The following is a 13,921-nucleotide window of genomic DNA, read 5'->3' on the forward strand; positions in this document are numbered from 1 at the left end:
TAGATGCTATTATTATGTCTGCTTGGTTGGGGAAAGAGCACACTGAGGCAGTGTGCTCCTAAATGGCTGCTCCAGGATCACACAACTAGTAAGTGGCAGAGCTGGGACTTGAAAGTAGGTCCCTTGGGCACTGTCGTCTCTAAAAATAATAAGCCCTGAGAACCTACAGCGTTCCCAGTTTTAGGCTTAAAGCAGCCCTGAAGGACATACCTCACAACGGGTAACACAGCTCAAGTTTGAACTCGGGTCCACTGGACTCAAATCCTACATTCCCCACAATATTGAGAAGCACCTTTGAACCCATCCACCTGTACACGTGGTGGGAACCAAACAACGTAGGCCTGATTTCCACTCTGCTACTTGCTAGCTCTGGCCGGAGTCCCATGGCCAAGGGACTCTGGCTCCTGGGGTCTCAATCTCATTTTACTTTCAGTAAAATGAAGGTTGGACCCCTGGGGTTGTTGGGATGATTCCCAATCGTTCACACAGGTAACGCAACTGGAACAGGACTCCCACACAACCTGCTCGTTTCCCGACCTCTCTTTGCCTCAGTTTCCTCATCTGTAAAATGATACTTATAGTACTTACTTCTTGGATTTAGTGCTAGGATTAAATGTGCTAATACAAGTAATGTGTGTCTAGAACAGCACATGGTGTACAATAAATGCTTAATGCTGACGATTGCTAGCATTGCTAGTTATTCATTATTTTGCTAGTTTATTGTTATTTATTATTGCCAGTTATTGCCTTGCCTTCAATGCTTTCTGGAATGAAGTGGAGGTAAAAATCAAACCAACCAAACAAATGTTTCTCTTCTTCCTCCCACCAGTCCCCTGTCCCCTCCCCTTTCTAAAAGGAGCACTTGGCTTTGAGGTCTGATCCCCCAACCACATGGCCTGCTCTAATTTCCCAGGCTCTAATCTGCTCCCGGCTCCTAATGACGCAGCTGGTAATAGGATTGTGGCCTCCCTCTGGGGCAACCACGCAGGCCATGGCCATGGGGCTGGCAACTAGCGCTTAGCAACCCTGACCACCTGCCGGCTGAGGAGCCAGAGCCCCCAGCCAGGACCCTGTGCCCGGGCTGGCCTCCCGTGCATGGAATGGTGCTGTGCCCTGGGCCAGCAGGCTGGGCTCGCCATGGTGCTGGGTGCCATCCTGGCACGAGGGCGGGATGTGTGCAGGCGGAATGGACTGCTCATCCTGTCTGTGCTCTCTGTCACCGTGGGCTGCCTCCTCGGCTTCTTCCTGAGGACCCGGCACCTCTCACCACAGGTCAGCCATGCGGGGCATCACGGGTCCCCATCTCGGAGGGCTGGGTGGGCCTGAGGAATCTGGGGGTCACATTCCCACTCCGTGGCTCCCCGATGGCATGACAGTGGGTCACTTTGCCTCTCTGGGTCCCAGTTTTCTCCTCTGTGAAGTGGGTGTGATAAACGCATTGCAGGACTAGAGTGAGAGAGGAAGTGGCTTCACACCAGCATCTCCAGGTGAAAGAGAGGTAAGGATGCCTTCTTGGAATAACCACAGGCTAAGAGCTGTAGGGGAGGGAAGAATGGGATCCTATAAGCATGCAAAGCAGGCATCAGAGAATACCTCCTAAAGCAGCTCACGGGCAGAGAGCCGGAATGGGCATTCTAGGCAGAGGTAACAGCAGAAGCAAGGCAAAGGGGCATGAGAGGTTTGCGGGGGGCTGGGGGGGGCAGGTGGAGCAAGCTGTTCACAGCAGCTGGAATGTACGCTGTGAGGCAGGGGCTAGAGCACAGGGGCCATCAGGCCTCTAGATCCCAGCACCGAGCACGGGCTTGGGGCAACAATGAGAAGCTCTGAGCAGTGATATGGTCAGACCTGAGCTTGGAGACATCCCTCTGGTGCTGAGTGGAGGATGGGGTAGTGGCGGGACTGGCAGGGGGCCAGGTGAAGGGTGAGACATGACAGTGGAGATGAGCAGGGCAGATCTGAGAACTGTTTCCCAAAGAGGTAGCTTCAGGATGTGGTGGCTGATTGGATGTGGGGTTGGGGGGACAGGGAGGCAATGCAGGCCCCCAGGGTTCTGGCCTGTGTAACTGCAAGGGTGATGATGCCTTGCCTGGGGAAGGGCCCTCTTCTCACTTAGCGCTCATCTCATGCGGGAGACGGAGGGACACTCATGCTGTCGAAGGCAAAACTTTTCTAACACTGTTAAATGGTAAGGAGGACTTTATTCAGGACTACTGTGATAGGTGTTAAGACCATGGCGACAGGGGAGAGCGATCAGGAGCAACTCAAATACGGCAACTGCAGCTGGGGATTTACAGCCAATGAGCACAGTGAGGTCAGTGACTAGAAAATTACTAAGAGGAGACATCAAGGATAGGGGAGGGGAAGTCTTGCTAAACCCACTAACAAGGTCTTTGTTGAAGGCAGAGTTGGGGGGATTCTCACTAAATTGACTTAGCAGGGTTTACGCTACAAATGGGTGAAGCAGGATGAAGAAAGGATGAGGCTTAGTTGAAAAGAGGGCTCAGAATGGCCGGTCTAAAGTTTGGTCAAGGAGAGTTTTTGTCAGTGGGCTTCTGGAAGATTCCTTATTTCATAATATTCCTCTTCCTGCAGTTCAGTGATATCTAATATGTTCTCTACAACCGGGGCTCAAGGTATCAGATTTCGTCTTCCATTAAAAGGAAAACACGCCTCTCTGGGAATCGAGCCCGCTATTACTATAGTTACACTGTTAAGGTGCTATCAGTTATTTAGGGAGAAGCATAGACTCTGGAGTCAGAGGAACCCTGAACTTGGACTCTACTAGTGAATGGCTGTGTGGTCCTAGGCCAACTCCTGTCTCCTTTCTGGAGCTCAGTTTCGTTATCTGTAAAATGGAAAAGGGTGGGACTGTATGTCTGCTAGAATTGCTGTGAGGAGTAAACAAGGATTCATCAGTGCCTGGATACAGCGGGTGCTTAGTGAGTGTTACTTTACTCCTCCCTCCCTTACCCACCTGTCCAAGTCCTACCAACGTCAAGAACCGCCTCATAGATCCCATATCTTATGAAAATTCTTCCAGACCTACCCACATCTGCCCACTCTCCTCCCACACTCACCCCATGCTCATCCCTCCACTGGAACCCAGCTGCTGGAGGTCTTGCTTCAGAGCTGTTTGTTCAGAGTCTATTTCTCCCATCAGCCTTTGACTTGCTGACTATCACATGGGCTTTCTTGAACCAAAAGGTGAGCCTAGCTCAGTGTCACAGAGAGAACCCTCAACTAATGCCTGAATTAAATTGGCAATGGCACAAACAATTTGCAAGCCACTTTCTTTAATTTTCCTCAGCAACGAAAATATATTTCTTGCAGGAAGATTATTTTGTGAAAACAAATTGGAATGCCTATTCTTAAAAGCCAAACTCATCTGGCGCCTCCTTTGCCAAAGCTGCCTTCCCCATCTGTTTGGAAGCGCTAACAAGTTCTGGTCTGGATTAACCTGCCAGATAAATTGAAGGAAGGATGTGGAGTCTTAGAACAATTACTTGTCAGGAATTGGCTTTGTCAGCATCTTATTTTGAAATCCAGGAGTTGTTTATTTGATCTCTGCCTGTGACTCAGAAACCAAACCCTTCTTATTTTGTAAGCTTATGCAACAAGGCAAAAATCATAAACAATATGCAAAATGGTAGAATGTTCTATTTGTGAAAAGAACTTACAAAATCACAAGATTTATCTTTGGAAATAAGTATCTCATTTAAAAATATAGATCATTTTGAGAGTTCCAGTTAAACCATGATGAATTTATAATTGTACCCATTTTTCTTTCCTTCCTGGGATACCACTAAGACTGTAGTAATGGAATTGTTTAAAAATATAAACTCCCAAGAACAAAGACAATACAAACGGAGACAACCGAGAAAAGAAGTCGAGGAATGACAATAATTCCTGGATGGGAAGTGGATAGAGTTGAATGATCTCATTTAGTAGAGCACAGAAAGCTGAAATCTTGTGTCTGTAGAAGCAGAATGATAGCAGATACCACCTGAGTTTGTCTTGGAGAACTCCAGAAGGGCTCTGGACCTGAAAGTGCAAGGCGCTGCAGGAGGCAAGGGTTAAGCATGCAGCTGAAATCAGGGACGTTGGTTAGAATTTTGTAACTGGAGCAGTTCGACCCCTACAGTTCATGTAATCAGGGGACCCCTCATCCACTAACTCTATCCCCCTGCCTGTCCCAAGGAACCAGAGAAGGTTGACTTAGGGATGTTAGGCCCACCTGTAAGCGTTGGGGGAGGGGAGGTGGTGAGGCGCATGCTTCAGGTGAATTAGTGGACATCTGCATCTTGAGCGTGGGGTCCCCACAAGACTGCTGTCAGCTGGGCTTAAGTACAGCCCCATCCCCCCACCTCCCACCCCACACACAGCCAGAGGCAGGAAGGGACTTGTCTCACTGAAGCCTCAGAGGAAAGATCTCCAAATTCTGCTGTGAAGGGGAATTCTCCCCATCTCACCCTGCCCCCAGTGAAAAAGCTACATCTTCACCTGTTAGCCTTCCTTGAGGAGCCATCAGTTGACAAGTCCCACTCATGCACACAGCAGTTTAGTGTGTCACACTTATACACAAGCAGAAGCCGAAGACCAAACGAACAGAACGGTAGGTCTCTAATGAAGCAGAGGCAATGCAGGGAGTAGAAGAAAACTCTTAAAACCTTTCCTCAAGTTCTTTGAAGACATGAGAGAAGGTACAGTGACCATAAAATAGAACAGGGTGCAAAAAGAAGAAACGATTCGAGAACAAGAAAGAACTTTGGGAAATTAAAAATAGATGAGCCAAGATAAAAATATCAATAGCTGGGATAAAGCTGCAGAACTCTCCCAGAAGGTAAAACAAAATGAGCTAAAAATAGAAACATATAAGAAAATTAGAATGTCTAACATTCAAGTTACTAACAAGAGTTTTAAAGAGAGCTAACAGAAAAAAATGGAGAGAAAAATTTCACAGAGAAAACAAGAACATTTCTCTGAAGTAAAAGGTATGCACAGCACTATGAATTTTTTTTTTTTTTTTTTGCGGTACGCAGGCCTCTCACTGTTGTGGCCTCTCGCGTTGTGGAGCACAGGCTCCGGACGCGCAGGCTCAACGGCCATGGCTCACGGGCCCAGCCGCTCCGCGGCATGTGGGATCTTCCCGGACCGGGGCACGAACCCGTGTCCCCTGCATCGGCAGGCGGACTCTCAACCACTACGCCACCAGGGAAACCCCAGCACTATGAATTTTTTAAAAAGAAAGGAGAAAATCTCATACCATGGTATGTCTTCATGAAAAGTACAGAAAAACTGGAGATAAATAGGTGATCCTTAAATGGTTCTGAGGGAATAAACTGGGTCTAATGTAAAGAATAGGAAGTAAGGCTCCCAACATCTTAAGCAACACTGGAATCTAGAAGACAAAGAGGAAACACCTTTGAAATTTGGAGAGGAAATTCTTTAAACTAAGAGTCTTATATATAGCCAATCTATTATCAGAGTTAAAGCTAGAATAAAAAATTTTTACTATGTAAGACTCAGAAGTTTCTCTCCCATTCACGCTTACTAGGAAGCTACCAAAGGAGATATTCCAGCAAAATAAAGAAGTAAGCCAAGAAGGCAAGGGATCCAGGAAAGAAGGGTTCCGATATGGGAAAAAGTCCCAGAATGACAGCAAAGAAGAGACCCCTGACAACCACTGGGCCTAGAGAGCAATCTGTCCAACCTGGAACAAGAGGATGGAGAGCTCTTGCACTGAGGTCCCAGGGGCCTAGAAATGGACCTATGTGTTTGAGTATATAGAAAATACTATTGTTAGACATTTAAAAAGCAATGTTAAAACACTTGGAAGAAATTAATGAGTGGCTCACAGAAAACAAGGTAAATGAAAAATCAGTCAATTCTTAACTTCAGGGGAAAACTGAAGGTTGTACAGAAAGGAGGCATGGTTGGCTCAATGGTGAGCAATATTTTGTGATCAAAATATTTTAAACCTTGACAATTAGTTAAACCAAAAATTGATATAATGGTGAAATGGTAGGAGGAAAAAAGGAGTAAGAATTAAGTCCTCATTTGTCATGGCAGGGAAGTTAATAGATGTCAAAAAGATATATCTCGAAATAGCATTATAACCATATTATTTACAAATAACAATACTAAAGGAAAAACAGCTAGAGGAGTTGGGGATGGTCACTCCTGGGAAGTTGGGGTTAAGCATAGAGATGGGTGAGGAACGGCTGCCTTTTTATCATTATAGTGTTATCTAAATTAAAGAAGATACACAGGGATTAAAATTAATTCAAAAGACATAGCCACGATGGGTAAATTTTTAAAAGTTGATTTTCTGGTGTGTTGGAAATGGTAATAGAAGGGGACTAGGAGGCCTGTTTTCCGGTCCTGCACTGTCACTAACTCACTCTGCGGGCAAATCACCTCCCTCTCCTGGCTCAGCTCCCTCAGCTGTAAAATGTGTTGTCAGCTGCACTAGGAGATCTGTAAAACCCCTTCTCAGCACCAACATTCTATAATTTGCGACTTTTCAAAGCATCAGGCCAGTAACCAAGGGTTATGTTTGGCTTTGTGTTTAAAAAAAAAAAAAGTTACAAGTACAAAAATTTAAGTCAGATGGTGTTTGCAAGTCCACGTACTGGCCTCACCCAGAAGCTTACCCTCTGAGGAAAGTGGACTCAAGCTAGCATTGCCAGAAATAGCAAAATTGAACTAAGTTAAATGTAAAAATTTTAAAAGAGCACATCCAGTTAAATTTGAATTTCGGATAAACAACAAATAATTTTTTTTTTTGGGGGGGGGGTTTTATTTGCGGTATGCGGGCCTCTCACCGTTATTGTCTCTCCCGCCGCGGAGCACAGGCTCCGGACGCACAGGCCCAGCGGCCATGGCCCACGGGCCCAGCCGCTCCGCGGCACGCGGGATCCCCCCAGACCGGGGCACGAACCCGCGTCCCCTGCATCGGCAGGCGGACTCCCAACCACTGCGCCACCAGGGAAGCCCCAAATAATTTTTAGTGTAAGTAAAGAACCAATATTTGTTGTTTATCCGAAATTCATACTTAACTGGGCTTTGGAGTACCTTCCTCTTGCGCTGTTAGGTGCCAGTCATGTGACCGGTTACTCTGGCGAGAGCTGACTGGGCAAGGGCTTGGCCGGCAGATAGGCTGGAACCAGCAGCCCATGAGGAAGCCCGGCGCAAGAACTCTGCCCAGTAAGGGCTCTTTAATACTGAGAGCGGTGTCTCACAAACCAATCCGATTCTCTCTCTTTCAGCATTTTAAACGTGAGCCCTGCTTCAAGGGTCGGTAAGAATTGACAAAAGTGTGGGGCGAGGGAACCCAGTGCAGAAGGGAAACTGACTCAAAAATGCTGTTTACGAGTCAGTCTTTTCATCAAGTAGACTGACAATTCCTCCAGTGCAGGAACGGTGCCTAATTCACTCTTGGGTGCCCAGTACGATGGCTGCCAAAGTACGGGCTGAATGAATGTGTGAACAGTAGGCAGCCCTGCCCTCTCGCCACTTATCATCTGTTACATGAGACCGATTTGTAGCAAGGCTAGGCAGGTGAATGGCGAAAAGGTGGGGGAGAGCTGTTATCTGCTGTGATTACTGACCATTTACTCTCATCCAGACCTTCTGCCAAGTGCTTCATGTGCATCCTCTCATTTAAGCCTCCCAGTGGCCCTGTGAAGTGGTTATTACCCTCCTGTTACAGATGAGAAAAACTCAGAGAGGCCGAGGAACTTGCTTAAGGCCGCAGCTACTTCTAGGGGGCCAAGGTTAGAATCCAAGTCTGCTTGGCTCCAAAGCCAGTGTTTTCTCCATGGACTCTGCTGTCCATGGGCTAGACAGGAGAATACGGATGAAATGGTGCTTTGAAGATTGTAAAGCAACTGTGAAGTCTGTACTACCTGCTATAACCCCAACTCCTGCTGTGTTTTCAGGAAATCAGTTACTTCCAGTTTCCCGGAGAGCTCTTGATGAGGATGTTGAAGATGCTGATCCTACCGCTGGTGGTCTCCAGGTGAGGGGCGGGTGTTTGGCTGGGAGGTCTGGGGTGGGGTTGCAGGAAGAGGATTCTGTACGGATTCTGTAGGCGCCTCCTCCTGCTGTGGACAGCTGGACTGCAGGCTCTGGGTGGTGTGACTCTGGGGGCTTCATGGGGCGTAGACTGTGGCACAGGCGCTGGAGTCTGGGTCATTCAGTGACACCCGTTGTTTCAGTCCCATTCAGTGGACATTTGAGTGACTTGAGTAAGTGATTTGGAGTCCTAGGACGTGACCTGACTCCAGGGTAGCTCTGGGCCAGGGAGTTCACACACTGTTCCCAGGGAGAGGCTCTTTGTGGTGAATGCAGCAAGACATGGGGGAAAAGATGACCTTGGAGATGATCACGAGATGATATCCTGGCTCAACTCTGTGCTGTACTGGCTGTGGAACCTTGGACAGGTCAGACTTCTCTGAGCCTCCGTTTCCTCATCTGTAAAATGATAATAGTAACACCTACTCCAAAAGGTTGCTGCGAGGACTGTAGGAGGCTATCTATTTGCTAAATGTTCAGGGCTGATCACAGGGTATGAGGGCAGACAGGTGGGAGATGAAGTTGGAGGATGGGTTCTTGCTTGATCATGAAAGACCTTGAATGCCAGGCTAAAGAATTCAGTCTTGGGGCTTCCCTGGTGGCGCAGTGGTTGGGAGTCCGCCTGCCGATGCAGAGGACACGGGTTCGTGCCCCGGTCTGGGAGGATCCAACGTGCCGCGGAGCGGCTGGGCCCGTGAGCCATGGCCGCTGGGCCTGCGCGTCCGGAGCCGGTGCTCCACCGCGGGAGAGGCCGCGGCAGTGAGAGGCCCACGTACCGCAAAAAAAAAAAAAAAAAAAGAATTCAGTCTTTACCCACTAGGGTGGGGCCACAGCAAATCCTTGGAGGTCACCTGGTCTCTACCACTGGTGTGCTGGTGACCTTGGACAAGCCCCTGGTCCTCTCTAGGTCTCAGATTTTCCAGATGTGTAATGAGTTGGCGGCTCCAGATGGTGTCTAAGAGCCCTTTGCTCTGAGACCGTGGGTTTGGAATCCTCACTTCCCAGGACTTGCGCGCAGGGAGGGAAGTGGACAAGCCTCTGAGTCCTGGGGGACGTACTGGGCTCTGTCCCCTGGGACAGGGTCGTCAGCCTTCTCAGCCTCCCTGCTGAGAACCCTAACCCTTTCCCTCTAGGGTGGTGGAGATAATGTTCCCCCCGCCCGGGAGGCCAGGTAACGGCGCTTTCTGCTGCTCCAGGAGGCCTTGTTAAGCTCAGTTCGGCTTTGTGCAGGCAGCAGTTGGGTCTCTCAGGACTCAGCCTTCAAGGCTCTGCTGAAAGGCCACCTCCCTCCAGAAGCTTTCCCTGACTCCTCAACCCGCTTCTGTGGTTGTCTCCTCTTCATGCATCTTTTGAGTCATTCACTGAGTCAGGGAATCTGTCAAGGTCACTGGTAGGCTCCATATTGCTAGACCCAAAGGACACTCCGAGTTCTTGTTCTGCGTGACCTGTCCACAGCAGTTGATACAGCAGTTGGTCACTCCTTCCCTCTTGAAACACTCCTCCCTATGCCCTTACACTCTCTGGCTTTGTCTGCTCCCTGCCCCCCCGAGCCGAGTTTCTCTCTCTCTACTCAGCCTCTGAACGTTGTAGTTTCTCAGGCCTTTTCTCATCTGTCCTCACGGCTTTAACATACCACCTACAAGTCCAGTCCTTCCAAATATAGATCTCCCTCCCCAGCCTCCCCTCTGAGTGCCACTCAAACTACCTACCTGACATTGCCACTCGATGTCTCACGAGGATTTCAGCTTAGCGTAACCAACTTGAGATTTTACCCGCAAACCAGTTCCTTCTCCTGTGTCCTGCTGGTCAGTAAGCGGCAGTTCCACCTACCCAGTTATTCAAGCCTCCGTATTTATTCTCTTCCCCCACCCCCAGCTCTTCCAGCAGCGACTCCAGCTGATTCTTCCCCCCAACTACAGCCCAGCATCACCCCTACCACAGGGCAGACTCCACAGTGACCTCACTGGTCTCCTGGCTCTGGTTTTTGTTCCCCTCCCATCTGTTCTCCACCTGGTGGCCAGAGTGATCTTGTGAAAAGCCAAGCGGGCCATGCCATTCATTCACCTAAAACCCTTCAGTGGCTCCCGTGGCATTTAGAATAAACCCCTGCATCCTTAACGTAACCTTGGAGGCCCTGCAGGATCCTGCCTGCCTGTGCCCCACCTCATGTCATGCCTCATTCACTCCAGTCCCCAGACCTCTTAGTTTCCTAAGCAGACCAAACCCTTCCTCCATCTCAGGGTCTCCACACATGCTGTCCCTTCTGCCTGGAGCACGCTTCCTCAATGCTTTACACGTCTTTCCCTTCCTCTTCCTTTAGATCTCAACTTCCATGTCACCTCCTTAGAAAGGCCCTCCCAACCCGTCCCCCTTCACCACCACCTTCACTCTCCCCCAGCATGCCCATTTCCTTTTCCTGCACAGCACTCATTTTGTACTGTTATTCTATACGGATTCAATTGTTAACCTGTTTATCTTCCACTGGACTGTACACTCTTTGAAGGCAGATACAATACTCTGTTAAGGTTCCACTCTGGCCTTCACACGAAATGCCTGGCTCATCATAGGTGCTTATTAATACTTGCCAAGTGGATTAATGAATTCAGCAATCATGCACTGTGCTTTCTGGTACACGGCCCTGCCCTGGGAGACTGATGAGAAAATAAATAATTACATGACAGCCAAGTAAGCGTGTCGATGCAGGAAGCACAGGACTTTTTTTGTTGTTTCCCTTTTTCCCAGTTGTATTGCAATATTGTTAGGCAGCTTGACCATCCTTTATTGTGTTTTTGTTTATTTATTTATTTATTTATTGCTGCATTGGGTCTTTGTTGCTGCACGTGGGCTTTCTCTAATTGCGACGAGCGGGGGCTACTCTTCATTGCGGTGCGCGGGCTTCTCTTGTTGCAGAGCATAGGCTCTAGGTGCGTGGGCTTCAGTAGTTGTGGCTTGCAGGCTCTAGAGCGCAAGGCTTGGTAGTTGTAGTGCACGGGCTTAGTTGCTCCACGGCATGTGGGATCTTCCCGGCCCAGGGCTCAAACCCATGTCCCCTGCATTGGCAGGTGGATTCTTAACCACCGCACCGCCAGGGAAGTCCCAATCGTCCTTTATTGTTGACCTTACTTACTGCCAGGGCATTGCCTCTTACTCAGAACTGAAATGCCTCCAAGGCAGAGGCCCTTGAGTAGACCCTGGAGTCAGACAGACCTGGGTTCCTATCCTGGCCCTGCCATTTCCTTGCTGTGTGACCTTGGGCAAGTTATTTAACTTAAAATCCTGAAGTCAGAGTCAAAGGCCTGGGTCCCAGACCTGCTTCTCCCCAAATCACATGATCTTGGGGCAAGCACCCTCACCTTGAGTCTCAGGTTACCCAGGTTACCCAGTGACTTTGGGCCCATCCAGCTCTCTGGGTCCTGGCTCTCAAAGGTTTGGTCTCTCACCACCAGACTCAAGTGCTTTCTCTTGGCTGGAAACGAAATGTGGTATTAACTTGAGAAAAGCCAGTGTGTGCTCATATGTTTCATTTGTTTATTATACAATTTCGGCTGATTCAAACAACCGTGTCACTGAAAAATGGAAGTGCTTTAAAACTTTCCTACTAAGGGAGAATTAAACCTTCTTGGGGGAAAATGACACATTTCTGAGCTCCAAACCGCTCCATCCCTGAGCTCTCATTCCTTTAGCTTCAACTGGTCTATAATCCATCCATCCATCCATCCATCTGTCCATCCGTCCATCCGTCCATCCGTCCATCCATCCATCCATCCATCCATCCATCCATCCATCGCTCACGGTCACCTGATCTCTTGCTCCTGGCCAGCCCAGGGCGGGGCATCCGTATCCTCAAGGAGCAACCACTCTGGTGTGGCGGTTGTCACTCCGGACAGAGCAGAGTCACCAAAGCTACTCTGGAAATTCAGACGTCAGGTCTCATGCCGGGCCTACTGAACCAGAACTGCCAAAGGGCCCAAACAGGTTTAAAAGCTCCACAAGTGTTCTAAGGGTTTGAAAAGAAACCCTGATGTCTTGGGATCAGGGCTTCTGGCTGGATAGCTGAAGAGCCTGGCATGAGCACTGCTGCTTTTCGGTCCCCAGGGCCCCCAAGCTGTACCCCCCACCAGGAGACAGAGGTTTCCTGCAGTGTAAATTGCTCCAGGGCAGTGGGAGGATACACATCAAGGCACATTTGCTTCAGTTCCAATAACCTGCAAGCCTGGGTCCCAAAGCCTGGCACCCATGACTCTGTGTGCTCCCACCTCTTCCAGTAGATCCTGCCACCCTTCCCTATGCCAAGCCTCTGGCATCAGGCTGGTCACCTCATTAGCCTCTAAGCGTGCCACATACCACCTCTGTTCATGCTGCTCCCCTCCCATGAGCGCCCTTTTCTCTTAATTAGCTAAGTCCCCCTCTGTGTTCAAGACCTAGATCAAGTTTCTTCCGTGAAATCCTCCCAGTCCTTCATTTACTGGTAACTAGTGATGATGACCTGTCTCCATGCCTGATGCTGCTTTTAACCCTGGATGGACACAGTGTTGTTAGTTAAATGAATTCACACTCACAGCTGACACACCACATTATGGGGTACAGACACCATTTTTTGCACAGTAGTTACATAGAAATAAATTAGCATTCTTATCTGGACTAGCCACTCATGCTGCTGAACAAGAAATGGCCCTGCCAATGGGCAGAACCAGTCGCCATGACCCCTCTCTGGAGAAGAGCCATGTGCACTGCTGTGTTTTTATGTGAGATACTGGGAGGGGGTCAGTTCACTTCCTCCTTGTCATTCACACTAACCTCTTCCTGGTGGTCAGCGTAACAGATTTTTGCAGGAGACGGAAATCTAATAGACAAGCAAAGAGAGAGGATGAGATGTAAAGAAGTATGGGAGGTAATGGTGGGGTTGATGCGAGGGGAGAGAAGACCTGTGCCTGCCTTGGAGGGTCTCACCATCGGCAGGGAGACAGCCACAGAGCCACTTTTTTCCAGAGAACGGAGCCCCAGGGGGAGGGGGGTGGGGCTTGTGGCCTGGGTTAGAGCCCAACTCAGTCATTCTTCCCACAATCTGACATCTCCCAGCTCGTGGGCCTCTTTTCTCTAGAATCCACTCCAAACCAGCCCCCAGCCTGACCGCCTCCTCAGACAGGCACACGCAGTCCGGCGGAGGGCCACCTATCCTTGGCCAGTCGTGGCTTTATAAGGCACAATGAAGGGAGTGAGCAGGCAGCAGAGGTTCCAGGGGAAGAACAGGATCTCGAGTCACTCACCGGATGTGTGAACTTGACCAAGTCTCTTAGCATCTGAGCCTCAGTGACCTTGTCTGTAAAATGGGAAGAACACCTCCGTCCCTCGCAGGGTTATTCTGAGAATGAAATAAGATAATGCACTTGAAGCACCCAGCATAGCTCCTGATACATCACCAGTCTTCTCCAAGGCCCAGATGAGATGTTTCATGAAAACCTCTACCTGTGTTCCTTCTCTCAGCAGGCAGCCCCTTGGGGTGACCTCTTCCTTCCTCATGCTCCTTGAGCACCTGCAGCTTGTCACCTCCTCTAGAAGGTCTCCCTTGACTCAGGTATGCTCGGGTGCTCCCTCAACGTTGATACAGGTACAGTGCATGTAGCACTCTTCCATCTGAGTCCTGCACATCTGTGTTCACGGCAGCCTTTGCAGGGGCATAGACCACACGTCTCCATACTGCACATTGTCACCTTGCCCAGAACCATTCCCCATGCCATGATCGTCAAAGCCTCCTCATTTTCCATGAATTCCTAGTTCTTACTGCCTCTTGATTTTCTCTGCCCTCACATTCCTATAAGCAGTCATGAGGCACAGCCTTTGCCAG

General features: G+C 49.2%; 1 protein-coding gene across 1 annotated transcript in view; it reads left to right on the forward strand.

Moving 5' to 3' along the window:
• The first annotated feature begins 969 nt into the window (after nucleotides 1-969).
• Nucleotides 970-13,921, forward strand: part of SLC1A7 (solute carrier family 1 member 7) — a 47,033-nt gene continuing 34,081 nt past the window's right edge. The window contains exons 1-2 of the mRNA XM_004273839.4: nucleotides 970-1,272; nucleotides 7,941-8,020. Coding sequence (XP_004273887.1) covers nucleotides 1,096-1,272; nucleotides 7,941-8,020 — 257 coding nt within the window. The 5' untranslated portion in view covers nucleotides 970-1,095. The remainder of the gene's footprint in view (nucleotides 1,273-7,940; nucleotides 8,021-13,921) is intronic.

This window comes from Orcinus orca, chromosome 1 (assembly GCF_937001465.1).
Source record: "Orcinus orca chromosome 1, mOrcOrc1.1, whole genome shotgun sequence".
NCBI lineage: Eukaryota > Metazoa > Chordata > Mammalia > Artiodactyla > Delphinidae > Orcinus > Orcinus orca.